The sequence below is a fragment of the Geotrypetes seraphini genome, chromosome 7 (assembly GCF_902459505.1).
Source record: "Geotrypetes seraphini chromosome 7, aGeoSer1.1, whole genome shotgun sequence".
Classification (NCBI taxonomy): Eukaryota; Metazoa; Chordata; class Amphibia; order Gymnophiona; family Dermophiidae; genus Geotrypetes; species Geotrypetes seraphini.
In genome coordinates, this window is record NC_047090.1 from 134,689,327 (window position 1) to 134,702,989 (window position 13,663).

The 13,663-nt window shown below is 40.7% G+C and overlaps 1 protein-coding gene across 5 annotated transcripts in view; it reads right to left on the reverse strand.

Moving 5' to 3' along the window:
- Positions 1 to 13,663, reverse strand: part of NIN (ninein) — a 263,739-nt gene that overhangs the window by 38,742 nt on the left and 211,334 nt on the right. For 4 of the 5 annotated variants that reach the window (XM_033951534.1, XM_033951530.1, XM_033951531.1 and 1 more), the window contains 3 exons: positions 10,406 to 10,585; positions 9,092 to 9,241; positions 4,212 to 4,313 (listed from right to left, as the gene is read on the reverse strand). In XM_033951534.1, coding sequence (XP_033807425.1) covers positions 4,212 to 4,313; positions 9,092 to 9,241; positions 10,406 to 10,585 — 432 coding nt within the window. The remainder of the gene's footprint in view (positions 1 to 4,211; positions 4,314 to 9,091; positions 9,242 to 10,405; positions 10,586 to 13,663) is intronic. The other variant, XM_033951532.1, reaches the window with a different exon arrangement.

The window sequence follows — 13,663 nt, forward strand, 5'->3', positions numbered from 1 at the left end:
GATATGTTCTTAGACAGGTCGGTGAGGTTCGAATCGGTCTCGAGGAGAACGAGGATGTCGTCTGCATAAGTGTAAATTGTTTCAAGGGGGGATAAGTGGAGGAGTTTTAGGGAGGACATATAGATACTGAAAAGGATAGGAGATAGTGGAGAGCCTTGTGGGACTCCACAATTCGTTTCCAAGGGGAAGATGAGGAGCCTTTCATGTTAACAATGTAAGAACGAGAGCGGAGGAATTTAGAGAACCAATCTAGGACTGTGGAGTTGATGCCTATCTCAGAGAGTTGATAAACAAGAATATCATGGTGGACGTCAAAAGCAGCGGAAAGGTCAAATTGAAGGAGGACGGCGAACATGTTTCGAGAGTGAAGTTGTTGAACCCTTGAAATCAGGGAGGACAGTAGGGATTCAGTGCTGAAGTTAGGACAAAAGCCATATTGAAAGGGTAGAAGAATAGAGAATCTCTCTAAGTATGATGAGAGTTGGGTAGAAATGATGGACTCTAGCATCTTGGTTAGGAGAGGGATATTTGCAATTGGGCGATAGCTGGAAGGTATGGAAGGATAAAGGTCAGTTTTTTTCAGTAGTGGGGTCAAGGCGATATGACCCATTTCTGGGGAGAAATGGCCCGACTGAAGGGCGGAGTTTATGAGATTGGTGATAGAAGAGATAGCCTGAGCGGGAATGTTCTGGTATAGGTTGGAGGGGAATGGGTCCAAGGAACAATTACAGGATTTCAGTTTGAGGCAGAGATTGAGGACCAGGGATTCAGAAACGGCTCAAAGGTGGTCCAGGATCTGTCAGCTGGGATAGGGTTGGAGACCATTAGAGTGGGATTGGGATCGGTGGGCACTAGGTAGTTGTAGGAGACTGAAGGAGGGAAGGAGCATCTCAAAGAAGAAACCTTATCGTTGAAAAATTTTGCTAGAACATCGGCTGAGGGAGAGAAGGGGAGCACGGTGGGATCTCTTTTGGAGGTTAGGGAGCGCCAGATGTTGAATAGTGTACCGCTCTGATTGTTGGGCCTGGAGATTTTGTCACCATAGAAGTTCTTTCTTGCTTTTTTTAGCGCTGTATTGTAGAGCTTGATATTGACTCTCCAGGACTGTCTGTCTATGGGACATTTAGATTTTTTCCATATGCGCTCCAGAGCTCGACATTTCTGTTTTAGCTCTCTTTGATATGGGAGGTACCAAGGGGCCTTGCGGGGATAGGAGATGGATATAGTGGAAAGCGGAGCGAGGGAAAGATAGGTGGATTCGGAGAGAGCGACCCAGTTATGCCAATTGGTACCAGAATCTACAGGCTTAGGGGCAGAGGAGAATAGATTGAGGAATTTAGACTAGAACAGGTCGCTAGTGATTTTTATGCGAAAGGTAATGGGGTTGGAAGTGCGGGGCGAAGTCCCAAGGTGCGACACAAAGATGGGGAGACAGAAAGCCCCTAGGAAGTGGTCAGACCAGGGGATATGTTCCCAGTGAGTGTTGTCAACTGACGTCTTGTGAGCGGTAAGGTCGAGGAAGCTAATGAGGTCTAGTGTGTGCCCCTTTTCGTGGGTTGGGGATGGTGCGTGGGGGGAGGCCAAGGGAGGTGAGGAAGCTAATAAGTTCAATCGTATCCTTGCTGGTGATGTCGTCTAGGTGGAGAATGTTGTCTCCGATGATTAATAACCTTTGGAACTTGAGGAAGGCATTTGTTATAGTCTCAAGGACGAGTTCGGAGGAGTTGTTCCAAGGGGTAGGTGGGCGGTATAGGAGCAGGATGCCTAGTGGGTGAGGGTGAAGTTCATCGTTGATGGAAGCAAGCATGTATTCTAGTGAGGTGTGGCAGCCCCTTTCGAGGAGCTGAACATCGAAAAAGGATTTGTAGAGGATTGCCAGGCCACCTCCTTTATGGTTAGATCTAGGTGAAAAGAGACCTTGGAAGCCATGGGAGCAGAGTTCATTTTGTGTAAATAGGTCATCATTTTTAATCCATGATTCCATGATGCATAGGAAACCAGGGTCAGAATCTTCAAGTAGGTCCTTCAGAATTTGAATCTTGTTGCAAGCGGATCTTGCGTTGCAATAAAGTGTTGGGATTGGGGTGAGCGAGTCAGAGGCAAGGTTGGGGAGATTGGCAGGAGAAACAGATTTTAAAGAAGCATGGTTGATTCTTCGGGAGGGGGGGGGTTTGGGAGGATGTGGTCTGGTGCAAATCAACATGGGGATTTTGAGGCCAGGGCAGATATTATTGGTATTCGCGGAATTGAGAAGATCGAGAGAAGGGGGTATTACGCAGAGGGTGGTGTTGAGGGAAAAGCAGAGTAGGAGGAGAAAGGGCCACGAGGATGGCTTCATGGTGAGAGGTTGGTGAGCCTTTGGTGAGCTTTTGGGTTGTGAAAATATATATATATATATTTTTTTTGTGTGTGTGTGTGTGTTTATTTATTAATTTTTTTTTTTTAATGGAAAGTTAGCCCTTGGAGAGCTTTTGGGTAATATATTATTTTTTATTTTTTTAGAGGAAGAGCTAGGCAACTTGATATCTAAACAAGGCTCGGGAGGGGGTGGAGCAGTGCTCCCACGCTCCTCTCCGCTTGTGGCCGGAGGAAAAAAAAGTCTCCTGTCGGTGGTGGAGCTTGAGATCAACGGTGCTGAAAGACCTATACCAGCTCCTGATTGAAAGCAGAGTGAAATTTGTGCTGACACAGAAAACCATACACCTCTCAGAACCACAATATCTAGCAGCCAGAGTACAAAACCATACACTGCCATGCGCCCTACGCTCAATCCAAAAGTCTCTACTACAAATTCCTTCCTTCAAAGTCATCAAATACAAAAGCACCAGGGCAAGAATGTTCTCAGTAATGGCTCCAACGTGGTGGAACGCCCTACCGAAGGAATTAAAAAGGACACTGGAAAATTCAAGAAAGGGATAAAAACTATCCTCAGACTTCAAACTGAAACCGTGAACTGGCAAAAGGATAAGAGTAAATAGAGCGACTATAATACTGTTACTAGAGCTAGTTGATAAACTTGAAACTAAATACATTTAATTAGTTAACCTAGTAAGACGGTGTATATATAGTAAATATAGTAAACTAAGTTAGAAGGGTTAACTGTAATCTTGAAAATCATACATTAGCTAAAATTATGTAGTATAAATAGTGTTGATAATATGTGGGTGTACCACGTCACGATGCCTGAATGCACCAAAACCAAAAGTGAGTGCTATACCAAAAACCATCACAGAAACACTCTAACTCTCTATTGTACCACCTCTGCAGCAGCTCACGTACTGTAACACCTTTGCGGAAGCTCATGTAAACCACTCTGGATTGACCCACCCAGTTATTGTTTTGATGTTTCTTCTTTTAGACTGTTGGTACAGGTCATTAATTCTAAGTATTTTGGATTACTGTAATATAGTTTACTTAGTGGGTTATCAGAAAAATCTTCAGACTCCACATCATACAAAACAGTTCGATTAATTTTCAATCTGAAAAAAAAAAATCAGATCATGTCACACCTTATTACCAAAGACTACACTGATTACCAGTCGAGGCCAGAGTCAGATTTAAGTTTGGTTGTATATGCTATATAAAGTCTTACAAGGTTTTGCACCCAATTATCTTGTGGATAATTTTTTATTCATTAATTCAAACATCCAAGACGCAATTGTAATTTGTTTGCTTCTCCATCGGTAAAGGGTCATTTATACAAGAGCTATTTTCAATGACTCCTCTTTTCAGGCAGATTCTTGTGTTAAAGTTTGGTAAATCTGTTAGTTAGCTCTGTCTCTTACCAGCAGTTCAGCAAATTATTAAAAACCTACTTATTTAAGACATTTTTGTAGTTTCTAGGTCATTTGTTTTTGTTGTCACCGTTTCAATTTTTTTGGTAAACTGCATAAAACTCTTAAGGCACTATGGTATATAAATACATTTTTATGTTATGTTATTAGTAGCAGTATAGAAGCTTTCAATGAACACTAAATATTTTCAGCATCACTATCCACAAAACTTTAAATGTATTCCTTGAACATTTAAGTGGTGACCACACTGATGAATACAGATCAACTACTGTGATCAGTGATATACTGTACAGTACTCTATAATTGGTATTCCCAAGGGTCAATTTCAATCTAGGCTTTATCCTATGAAAGATGTCCTTGAATGCACCAAAGTATTTGTTATAATCTTTTCAGTGTGTTATCTTTATTGAATCATACCTCCATTAATTGTTCATCCAGTTTCACTTGCTGCTTCTTAAGTCCTTCATTTTCCATCCTAATGGTTTCTAGTTCTTGTTCAAGTGAAGTCATCCGACTAATCTGTTTAGGAAACAAAAGTCTCAGAAAAATCATGTTTCATTTACATTCTAAAATACCAATACTCAGGCAGAGCACATCTGAACATCTGAGTTACAAAGACAAGGAAGGTACATGTGATTACATGTGAAGAATTAGGAAAGCAGTAGAAAAATAACATCTCTCAAATGTGTCCTCAAATGTTTTTTTATAGCCAGTGGTCACTGCTGGGTTGGTGAGTGCAACAGTACCATGTGGAAGAGCTGGCTCAAAATTTTACTTTCTGACTATTCTTTTTCTCCATTGATCTATGAGAGTGAGGAATATTTTCAAATTCTTCGATCTTGTAGGTACCTTCCTCCCTCCATCCCTTCTGTACTGTTTGGGGTACCTACTCATAACAGCTGAGTGATTTTTTTTTTAAAATCTCTCTCCCACTGAGAATAATTCTGCTTGTTAAAGAGAAGTGGCTTTCCAAAGAGTTGTTTGGGCTAATGGCACTGGCTTGAGCTTCTGATCTCATGTTAATAAAAATACTTGATTAAGATACTCTCAAATACGTTCCATGTTCAATCCAGGATGATTAACAGGCATCAGTGGCAATCCTAACCCCTATCTATCCCTCAACTAGCTATGCAAGCAAAACATCAGGCTGCACTTTGCCATGAATTCACCATACACAGACTTAGGGTTTTACTGCACCATCACTGAGGTTCAATCACTGCAGGAGAGACCTGTTATCTGACTATAAATCAATCATGTCTATTCTATGCAGTTCATGTTATGGGGAATTCAGGATGTGTGGAAACCATTAGCAAAATTTTGTAAGGATTAGTTGAAAATGTTTCCCTTTAATGTATCAATTAATTTGGGTAGGGTGAGGGATATTTTATTAATATGTTTTTTATATGATTATGGAATATATGGTAGGGAGGGGTGGGAAGGGGGAGGGATAAAAATTTATGTACTGTACAAATGATAGAATGTAAAATGATATATTTATTGTTAATGTGATTGAATATATATATATATATATATATATATATATATATATATATATATATATATACACATACATATAATGTAATTTTGAAAATGAATAAAGAATTAAAAAAAAAAAAAAAAGTCTACGGCTGCCCATATGAAAAGCAAACAATCTCTTTTAGAGGGAACATACTCTTGGCTCAGTGTAGCAGTTTCTTACTTTCTGGGTATCTTTTCCAGTAGCCAGTCTACTTCCTTATACCTAACAGTTCTCTGTGGCACTCATGTCCATTTCTTTGTGAATTCTTCTGAATCTAGACTGTTACATTTCTGTGGTCATTTTTAGGGTGTCCGTCCCTTTTGTACTAGCCCTCCACTTGACAGTTCAGCATCTAGAATTGTTTTCTGTTAATACCAACACCTCCAATAATTTCATTACCTATTGTCAGTATATTCTCACTTGTACTTTTAATGCAGTATTGATATATCACTCTAGTATAACATATTCACTTTTGTGCTTTTATAGATTTCTGATCTATCCGCGCCAGCTTAAATTCTCCAAAACCAGGCCCCTGGCCCTAGTCCAAGCCCAGCACTATAGAGGACTTTGTGGAACAAGCATCTACAGTATAACCTGTTCTAGTTAGGGCAAGGCAATCCAATATAATAGGCTTTAACCTTTGCGTACTTTAGGGCTTCAATACACACTCTACTAGGACTATTCTGCTGCTATGTCTAACCTTTCTATCACAAAGGATGCTTCTAGAACATTTTCTAGACCCATCACCAGCATTGGCTTTATTAAGTCATAGCTCATCCTTCATTAATGGAAGCCATCAATGACACAGCCAGGATGCTTCTAGATTCCCAAGCTGTTGTATCAACTGTTGTATTAGATGGTGTTTCTCCTCGAGTGCTTTTGATGACGGAACTGATGCAGATGCCGCTGCTTTACTAGCTGTTTCAGTAGCTTCTCCACCTTCATGCTTGTTTCTCTATAACAGGGATGCCCAAGTCCGGTCCTCAAGATCTACTGGCAGGCCAGGTTTTCAGGATATCCACAATGAATATGCATGAGAGAGATTTGCCTACACTGCCTTCTTGGTATGCAAATCTCTCTCATGCATGTTCATTGTGAATATCCTGAAAACCTGGCCTGCCAGTAATCTCGAGGACCGAACTTGGGCAGCCCTGCTCTATAATATCTCTTTCCCCACTTCCTTTTTCCTTTACATGACTCAGAAAGAAAGCTATTACTTTTTACTGAACTATCACCTTATATATTTTTCTCTCTTAACCATTAATTTCCAGAGGGGGAAAAAAAAAAGTGGTGGAGGAAACCTTGCTGCCTAGATATTTTTTTCAAAGTCTATATGGAGAACCCTTTTACAAGAAAGAAAGATGGGATAATAAGAAGGTGCTCCTGCATATATAGCCCCTTTAATGTCATACTGGGTACTGAAAATGATTCCTCCTGCCTGGATTTTACTTATTTCTCAGAGAATAACAATCTCCCAATTAGTATACATAAATCCCTCCATAGCAAGAGGGAATTGGTCATCTCTCTCTGTCCTTACATGATGCCTCATCACCACCACCACATTTTTTCCTTGGTTTATCTGTTCTGGTTTCTCAGCTGAATTTCACTTTTCCAATGATGGCTGAACCTCGACTTCTCATAGGAGAGCAAATGTCATCCTGGGTCAAATGTCCATTAAGCCCAATATCTTCTTCCCAATGACAATGGCAAATTTAGGTCAGAAATTACCTGGAAGGATCTCAAAAAAAAAAAAAAATCCATGCTGCTTATTATATACCCAAGGATAAGCAGTGGCTTTCTCCAAGTCCACCTGGGTAATAGTAGTTTATGGACTCTTTTTTTACATATTTATCAATGATCTAGAGATGGGAATAACTAAATTTGCTGATGACACAAAGTTGTGAAAAATTGCAAAAGGACCTTGTGAGTCTGGGAGTCAAAATGGCAGATGACATTTAATGTGAGCAAGTGCAAAATGAAACATGTGGGAAAGAAGAACTTGAATTATAGCTATGTGATGCAGGTCTCCACATTAGGAGTCACTGCCCAGGAATAGGATCTAGGTGTCATCATTGAGGATTCACTGAAATCTTCAGCTCAGTGTGCAGTGGCGGCTAAGAAAGAAAATAAAATGTTAGGAATTATCAAGTAAGGGATGGAAAACAAAGATGAAAATGTTATAATGTCTTTGTATTGCTTTATAGAACAGGCGCACCTCGAATACTGTGTGCAATTCTGGTCGCCATACCTCAAAAAGATATAGCGGAATTAGAATAGATACAGAGAAGGGCAACAAAAATGATAAAAGGGATGGGGTGACTTCCCTATGAGGAAAGGCTAAAGTGGCTAGGGCTCTTCAGCTTGGAGAAGAGACAGCTCAGGGGAGATATGATAGAGTGGAGTAGAAAGGGTAGATGTGAATTGCTTGTTTACTATTTCCAAAAATACTAGGACTAGGGGGCATACGATGATAGAGCTACTAAATAGTAGATTTAAAACAAATATTTCTTTACTCAATGTGTAAAACATTTCTTTACTCAACGTGTATTAACATAGAACAAACGTGTATTAACGTAGACCAAAATCTTTTCCAGAGAAAGGAAAATGGTAAAACCAGATGGCATAATTTGAGGCTGAGGGGTGGGAGACTCAAGAGCAATATAAGGAAATTATTTTTTACAGAGAGGGTGATGGATGCCTGTCCCAAGAGAAAAACGGTGACAGAGTTCAAAAAAACATGGGATGAACACAGAGGATCTAGAATCAGAAAATAACAGTAAATATTGAAGAATTAAGGCCAGTACTGGGCAGACTTGCATGGTCTGTGTCTGTATATAGCCGTTTGGTTGAGGATGGGCTGGGGAGGGCTTCAATGGCTGGGATAGTGTAGATGGCCTGGAGTGAGCTTTGACGGAGACTTCAGTAGTTGGAACCTAAGCACAATACCGGGCAGAGCTTTGGATTCTTGCCCAAAAATAGCTAAGAAGACAAAAAAGAAAATTTAAATTGAATCAGGTTGGGTAGATTGGATGGACCATTCAGGTCTTTATCTGCCGTCATCTACTATGTTACTATATGTAATTAAATTCCAGAATTCATTTCCGGAAAATGTGAAATCAGTTAGCATTGCAGGGTTTATAAAAGGTTTGGATAATTTCCTAAAAGAGAAGTCCATAGGCTATTTTTGAGGTGGCTTGGGGTAATCCGCTGCTTATTCCTAGGATAAGCAACACAAAATCTGTTTTACTCCTTGGGATCTTGCCAGGTACCGTGTCCTGGGTTGGCCACTGTTGGAAACAGGATACTGGGCTTGATGGACCTTCGGTCTATCCCAGTATGGCAATTCTCATGTTCTTATGTTTAATTTAGCTTAAAATATTACTGCTTAGTAACTTCATGGTATGTCCCCTAGGGTCTGTACTTTCTGAAAAACCACCAACTTGCATTTACTGTTCCACTCCATTCATGATATTATAGACCTTTAATGTTCCTGCCCAGCTTCCATGCTAAAGAGCTCTAAGTTCTTTAGTCCTCCCTCCTTATAAGGAAGCTCCTTTATAATTTATGTCACTCTTCTCTGTTTCTTTTGTAATTCTGCTATATCTTTTTTTTGAGATGCAGTGACTAGAACTGTACACATTACTCATGATGCAATTGTACCATGGAGTGGTACAAAGGTATTATGATATTCTTTTATTCTTCCTTTCTTGCTTAATAATTCCTAACGTTCCTTCTCTATCCATACTTGAAAATAATGTTCAGAAAGGAACATACTAACCTTCCTGTTTGCAGAAGCAAGTTCTTTCTGTAGATGTTCATACTCTCGTTTCAAACTCAGCTTCTCCTGCTCCATGGCTTTTATCATGTTTGCCTGGCTTTGGTGCTTTTGGTGTTTGCAGCAGAGGATAGAGGACTCTAGTTGTCGGATCTGAGAAGACGATAAACACAAAACAAATGTGTCATTAAAGAATGGATTTGCAGCCAACAGTCTTCAGATTTCCATTTTACCAAGATGGGGGCACTTTTCCTTTAGGGCAATTGCACAAATGGCTCTTTGTTAACTGCCCACATTCAATGTGGATTACAAGAGATGCACATATTCATCAGAGGCCTTCTCCACATGGGGTTAAATTAGAGGAGGCAAAACATGCATAGTCATGTTGCACAGGGCAACTGCCTTCAGAATATTTTCTCTATACTTGAAACAAAACAAACTCCCCTTTTACGAAGCTGCGTTAGGCTTTTTTAAGTCGCTGGCCACAATGGTATTTGCTTCTATGTTTCTAGAATTCCTATCCTATGAATGTTGGAACTAATAACAATGTGGCCATCGATTTAAAAAAAGCCTAATGCGGCTTCGTAAAAAGGGGGGTGGGGGGTGTAAATTTGGAGTGGTGATACCATTTAAATTTACTATATCAGGTCATTGCAAATTCCAGCAAAAAAATCAGTGTTACCACTGAATCTACTGGATTCTTTGTCAGCCCATGAGATAATGGACAAATCACACAGTGTAAATCTAAACACATTGCTTGTTTCTGAGGCAATTCAATTGACAGTGCACTCTGTGTAACCAAGGTTTTGCTTCTTTCATATCCAGTTGGGAAGAAGTCACCTTGCTAGGATTCTGATAGATATGAAGGTACATGGAAAGATATGGACAGAGAAGAAAAAATTAGGTCTTACCAGCTAATTTTCTCTCTTTTAGTCCATCCAGACCGGCACAGACAGATGTATTTACGCTCCTCTGCCAGAAGGAGGTAAAACAAAATTGTCAGAGTTGGCTGGGACAGGAGATGGGAGGGATCCCTCCTGTCCCAGCCCATCCCACCCCACCAGGTCATACTGAAGTCCTGATGGAGGCCTGCAACAAGTCCGGGGTGGGTGAGTGCTGACCCGAATATAAGCGAGACCCCCGTTTTGGGCCCAAAATTCTTGGCTTATATTCGCGTATATATGGTATTTTGATTTTGAAAATTGTAATAATTTATGTGCAGAGTTTTAATTCATGACTTTGTGAATAACAGGCTCACTTTCTAATCAGAAACAATCGATCACAATTAGTATTTGTATTGATTTCTGTAATCATTACCTTCTCCCTGGAGTGTGTTAACTCTGCTTTAGTGCTCTGGACCTCTTGTTGGAGTCTCTCATTCTCCTGCCTTAAGATCTGCTGCTCCTGCTCCATCAATTGAGTCAAGTCATCCCAGTAATGTTTTTTCTGCTGGTTCTGGAGCCCAGAGGAATGGACTGCCCCTTGGAGAACCTGATTCTAAAAGTAGATAAAATAGCGAGATGGGAGCTGGCTCATTGGATGTGCTGCAACTGCCATATGGGAAGCGCAAGGTTCAGTCCTGGAACTGGGTAGGCTAGGGATACAGCACAGAAGCATGCACAGTCCTTGGGTGAAGGGAGTCATAGTCCTTGTTAAGAATGACACCTGCTAGTCAGAATTAGAACCCACGATATAGGGTTCTAACACATGGTATCTGGCCTCAGAACTATTGCAGTAATGAATAAGAGATTGGGTCTATTAACACAGGGGGAGGGGGGAACTATGTATTATAAATGAAAGCTCATGAGAAGCAATTCTGTAAATGGGCACCTACTTTTAGGCACTCTTAAGAATGTAAGGAGATGCTAATGCTAATATTTTATTTATTTAAAAAATTTATTTTATTTAAAAAATATCTCCCCTCCTGTTATTTTCTGCTGTTTTCTGGCATTTACTTTATTATACTTCTTTCTTTGTTGGTAATGCACTATCTGTAGCCTGGAATCTCTGTAGATTGATTACACCACGAGCATTACCTTTGTTATACTTATAATTACTCCAGTTGCTATACTTTCTTTGTGTTTTTGTATTATGCAAAAGTCAATAAATAGTTTTGAACTAAAAAAAAACAACCCCCCCCCAAAATATATCTATCCCACTTATATCCTAAGCAGGTTACAATGTCCACATACATAAATGAATAAAAACAACAAATACATAAAATTTACAATTCTACAAATTCAACAGAAAAACTATACATTAAAATATACCAAATTCAAGCCTGATAGGAAAAAAGGATGCTGACATCTCCTCATTTATAAAATGCTCTTACAAATAGATGAGTCTTTAAAGATTTTTTAAAGGATTTAAGGTCTACACATAATATAAGCTGGTATCGGTGAGCTTTAAATCTGTTTGCCTGCAATTACACCAGCTATAGATGCAGCGTAACTGCAGGTGTCTAAATGCTGCAAGGATGCATGTAATGTACTGCATTCTTAAGTTGCACATTAAGCATTAGCTCTGCCTATGACTCGCCTATGCTCCACCTATGTGAATGACCCTCCTTGTATGCACAAGCAATGCCACTTGTGTGCCTTTACAGAGTAGTCCACTATTGAATGCATTGCACTGGCTACCAATGAAAAAAATAATTCAGTTTAAGAAAGATATAGTGGCGCTAGAAAAGGTTCAAAGAAGAGCAACCAAGATGGTAAAGGGGATGGAACTTCTCTCATATGAGGAAAGACTAAAAAGGTTAGGGCTCTTCAGCTTGGAAAAGAGTCTACAAAATCCTGACCTAGACTTAGCTGTCCTGCAGGGATAATCAAATGTTTGACAAGATTGCCTAGGCAAAACTTGTATATTACAAGTTAGATGATGTAAAGACAGGTATAAGTGCCCAAAAGGTATCAAAAGTGACCACATAACCACTGCAGGGACAAAATAAAGACTCCAAACACACACTCCCCCCCATGTTCACTGATCCTGTTGGAGTCTGGGCCCTGGTTTGTACAAGTTTATTTAGGGTATCTGGGTGGTGTTGTCAGGCCTCCGGGGGTCCCAGCTGGATATAGATAGGCAGACAGGGTCTAGGCCCTCTGGAGCAGCCTCTTGCTCAAGAAGTGTTACATTGGGTTCAGCAGTTTTCAATATCCCCTGAAGTAGTAAGCCTGAATCGGGGGGGGGGGGGAGGGGGCAGCATTTTTGGCAGATATCCTCTATGACCTGTTTAGGATCTTTGCCAGCTCTCTGACCTCAATGGTAGCGGCCTGCAGATGGTTTTGTCTGCCAATGTTGTTTCTAAATCATGACTCAGACAAGCTTCCCTTTCAGGGGAAGTTGTTTGGCGAGGACATGGAAAAGCTGGTGGAAGATTTAGGAGAACCCAGGCCTCAGTATCTTGCCAAGGACAATGTGTGCACCACCACTGCATCAGGTAATAAAGGCTGATCTAAAGATTGAGGTTTGCACTCAAGTAGAAAGGGCTCCTCCTCTTCGGCTGCATTTAAGTTTCAGTACAGGCATCCATTTTGAGGAGCAATGGCATTTTCTCCTCCAGCTCTTCCTTAGCCAAAGATCCACAATAAGGAATGGCAGATCTTATCCCAGAAAGTACAGGTGGCTAGCTGGTTCTATCTATTTCACTGGGAATGGGCCTGGTGACCTCTAACCACTGGGTGATGGGATATGCTATGGAGTTGGTGGAGATGCCTTTATAGTTTCTCCCTGTGGCTCGAGCTCAAAAGGTGGATGTTCAGAGACACCTTTCAGCATCTATTCCACCTAAAGACAGTATCGTGCCAGATTCAGAGTAAGGCAGGGTCATTATTCCATAATTTAATGATGACCAAGAAGGGTGGTTCATTAAGGCCTATATTGGATCTCAAGAGAAGTCAATACCTCACTCTGGGTCCTGTGCTTCTGCATGGAGACATTACATTCATTGATTGCCTCAGTGAGGCCCAGATAGTTGTTTATTTCACTAGATCTCAGGGTCTTTCTACACATATCCATCAGAAAGTCTCTCAGATGCTATTTACATTTGTATGTGCTCAGCATTTACAAGTCGGAGCCCTTCTGTTTGGACTGGCTACAGCTTCTTGGACCTTCTCCAAGGTCATGGTAATGGTGACAGCAGGCTTCTGTGCAAGGAAGACATTCGCGTGCATCCCTACCTGTTCGATTGGCTGATTTGAACAGACTCAGACTCATTTGCAGCTGTGGATCAGGTGGTTCAGACACTATTCCAGCACTGCTCCTTGTGACCCTGGGTAAGTTACTTAATCCTCCATTGCTCCAGGTACAAAATACTAAGTATCTGCCTATATGTAAACCGCTTTGAATGTGTAACCAGAAAAAGGCAGTATACAAGTCCCAGTCCCTTCCCTCCATTTTGTCAGGCTCCAAGATCCTGGGATTATCTTCAACTATTTAGAGGTAGTGGTTTGGGCAAGGGCACATCTGAGGCTGTTGCAACAGGCTTTCTGGTCACCCAGTTTGAGGCAGTTTAAGAAGACACTGCCTATTTTGGCACTCATCAAGGAGAACTTGGTCTGGTGGGGTCAACCAAGC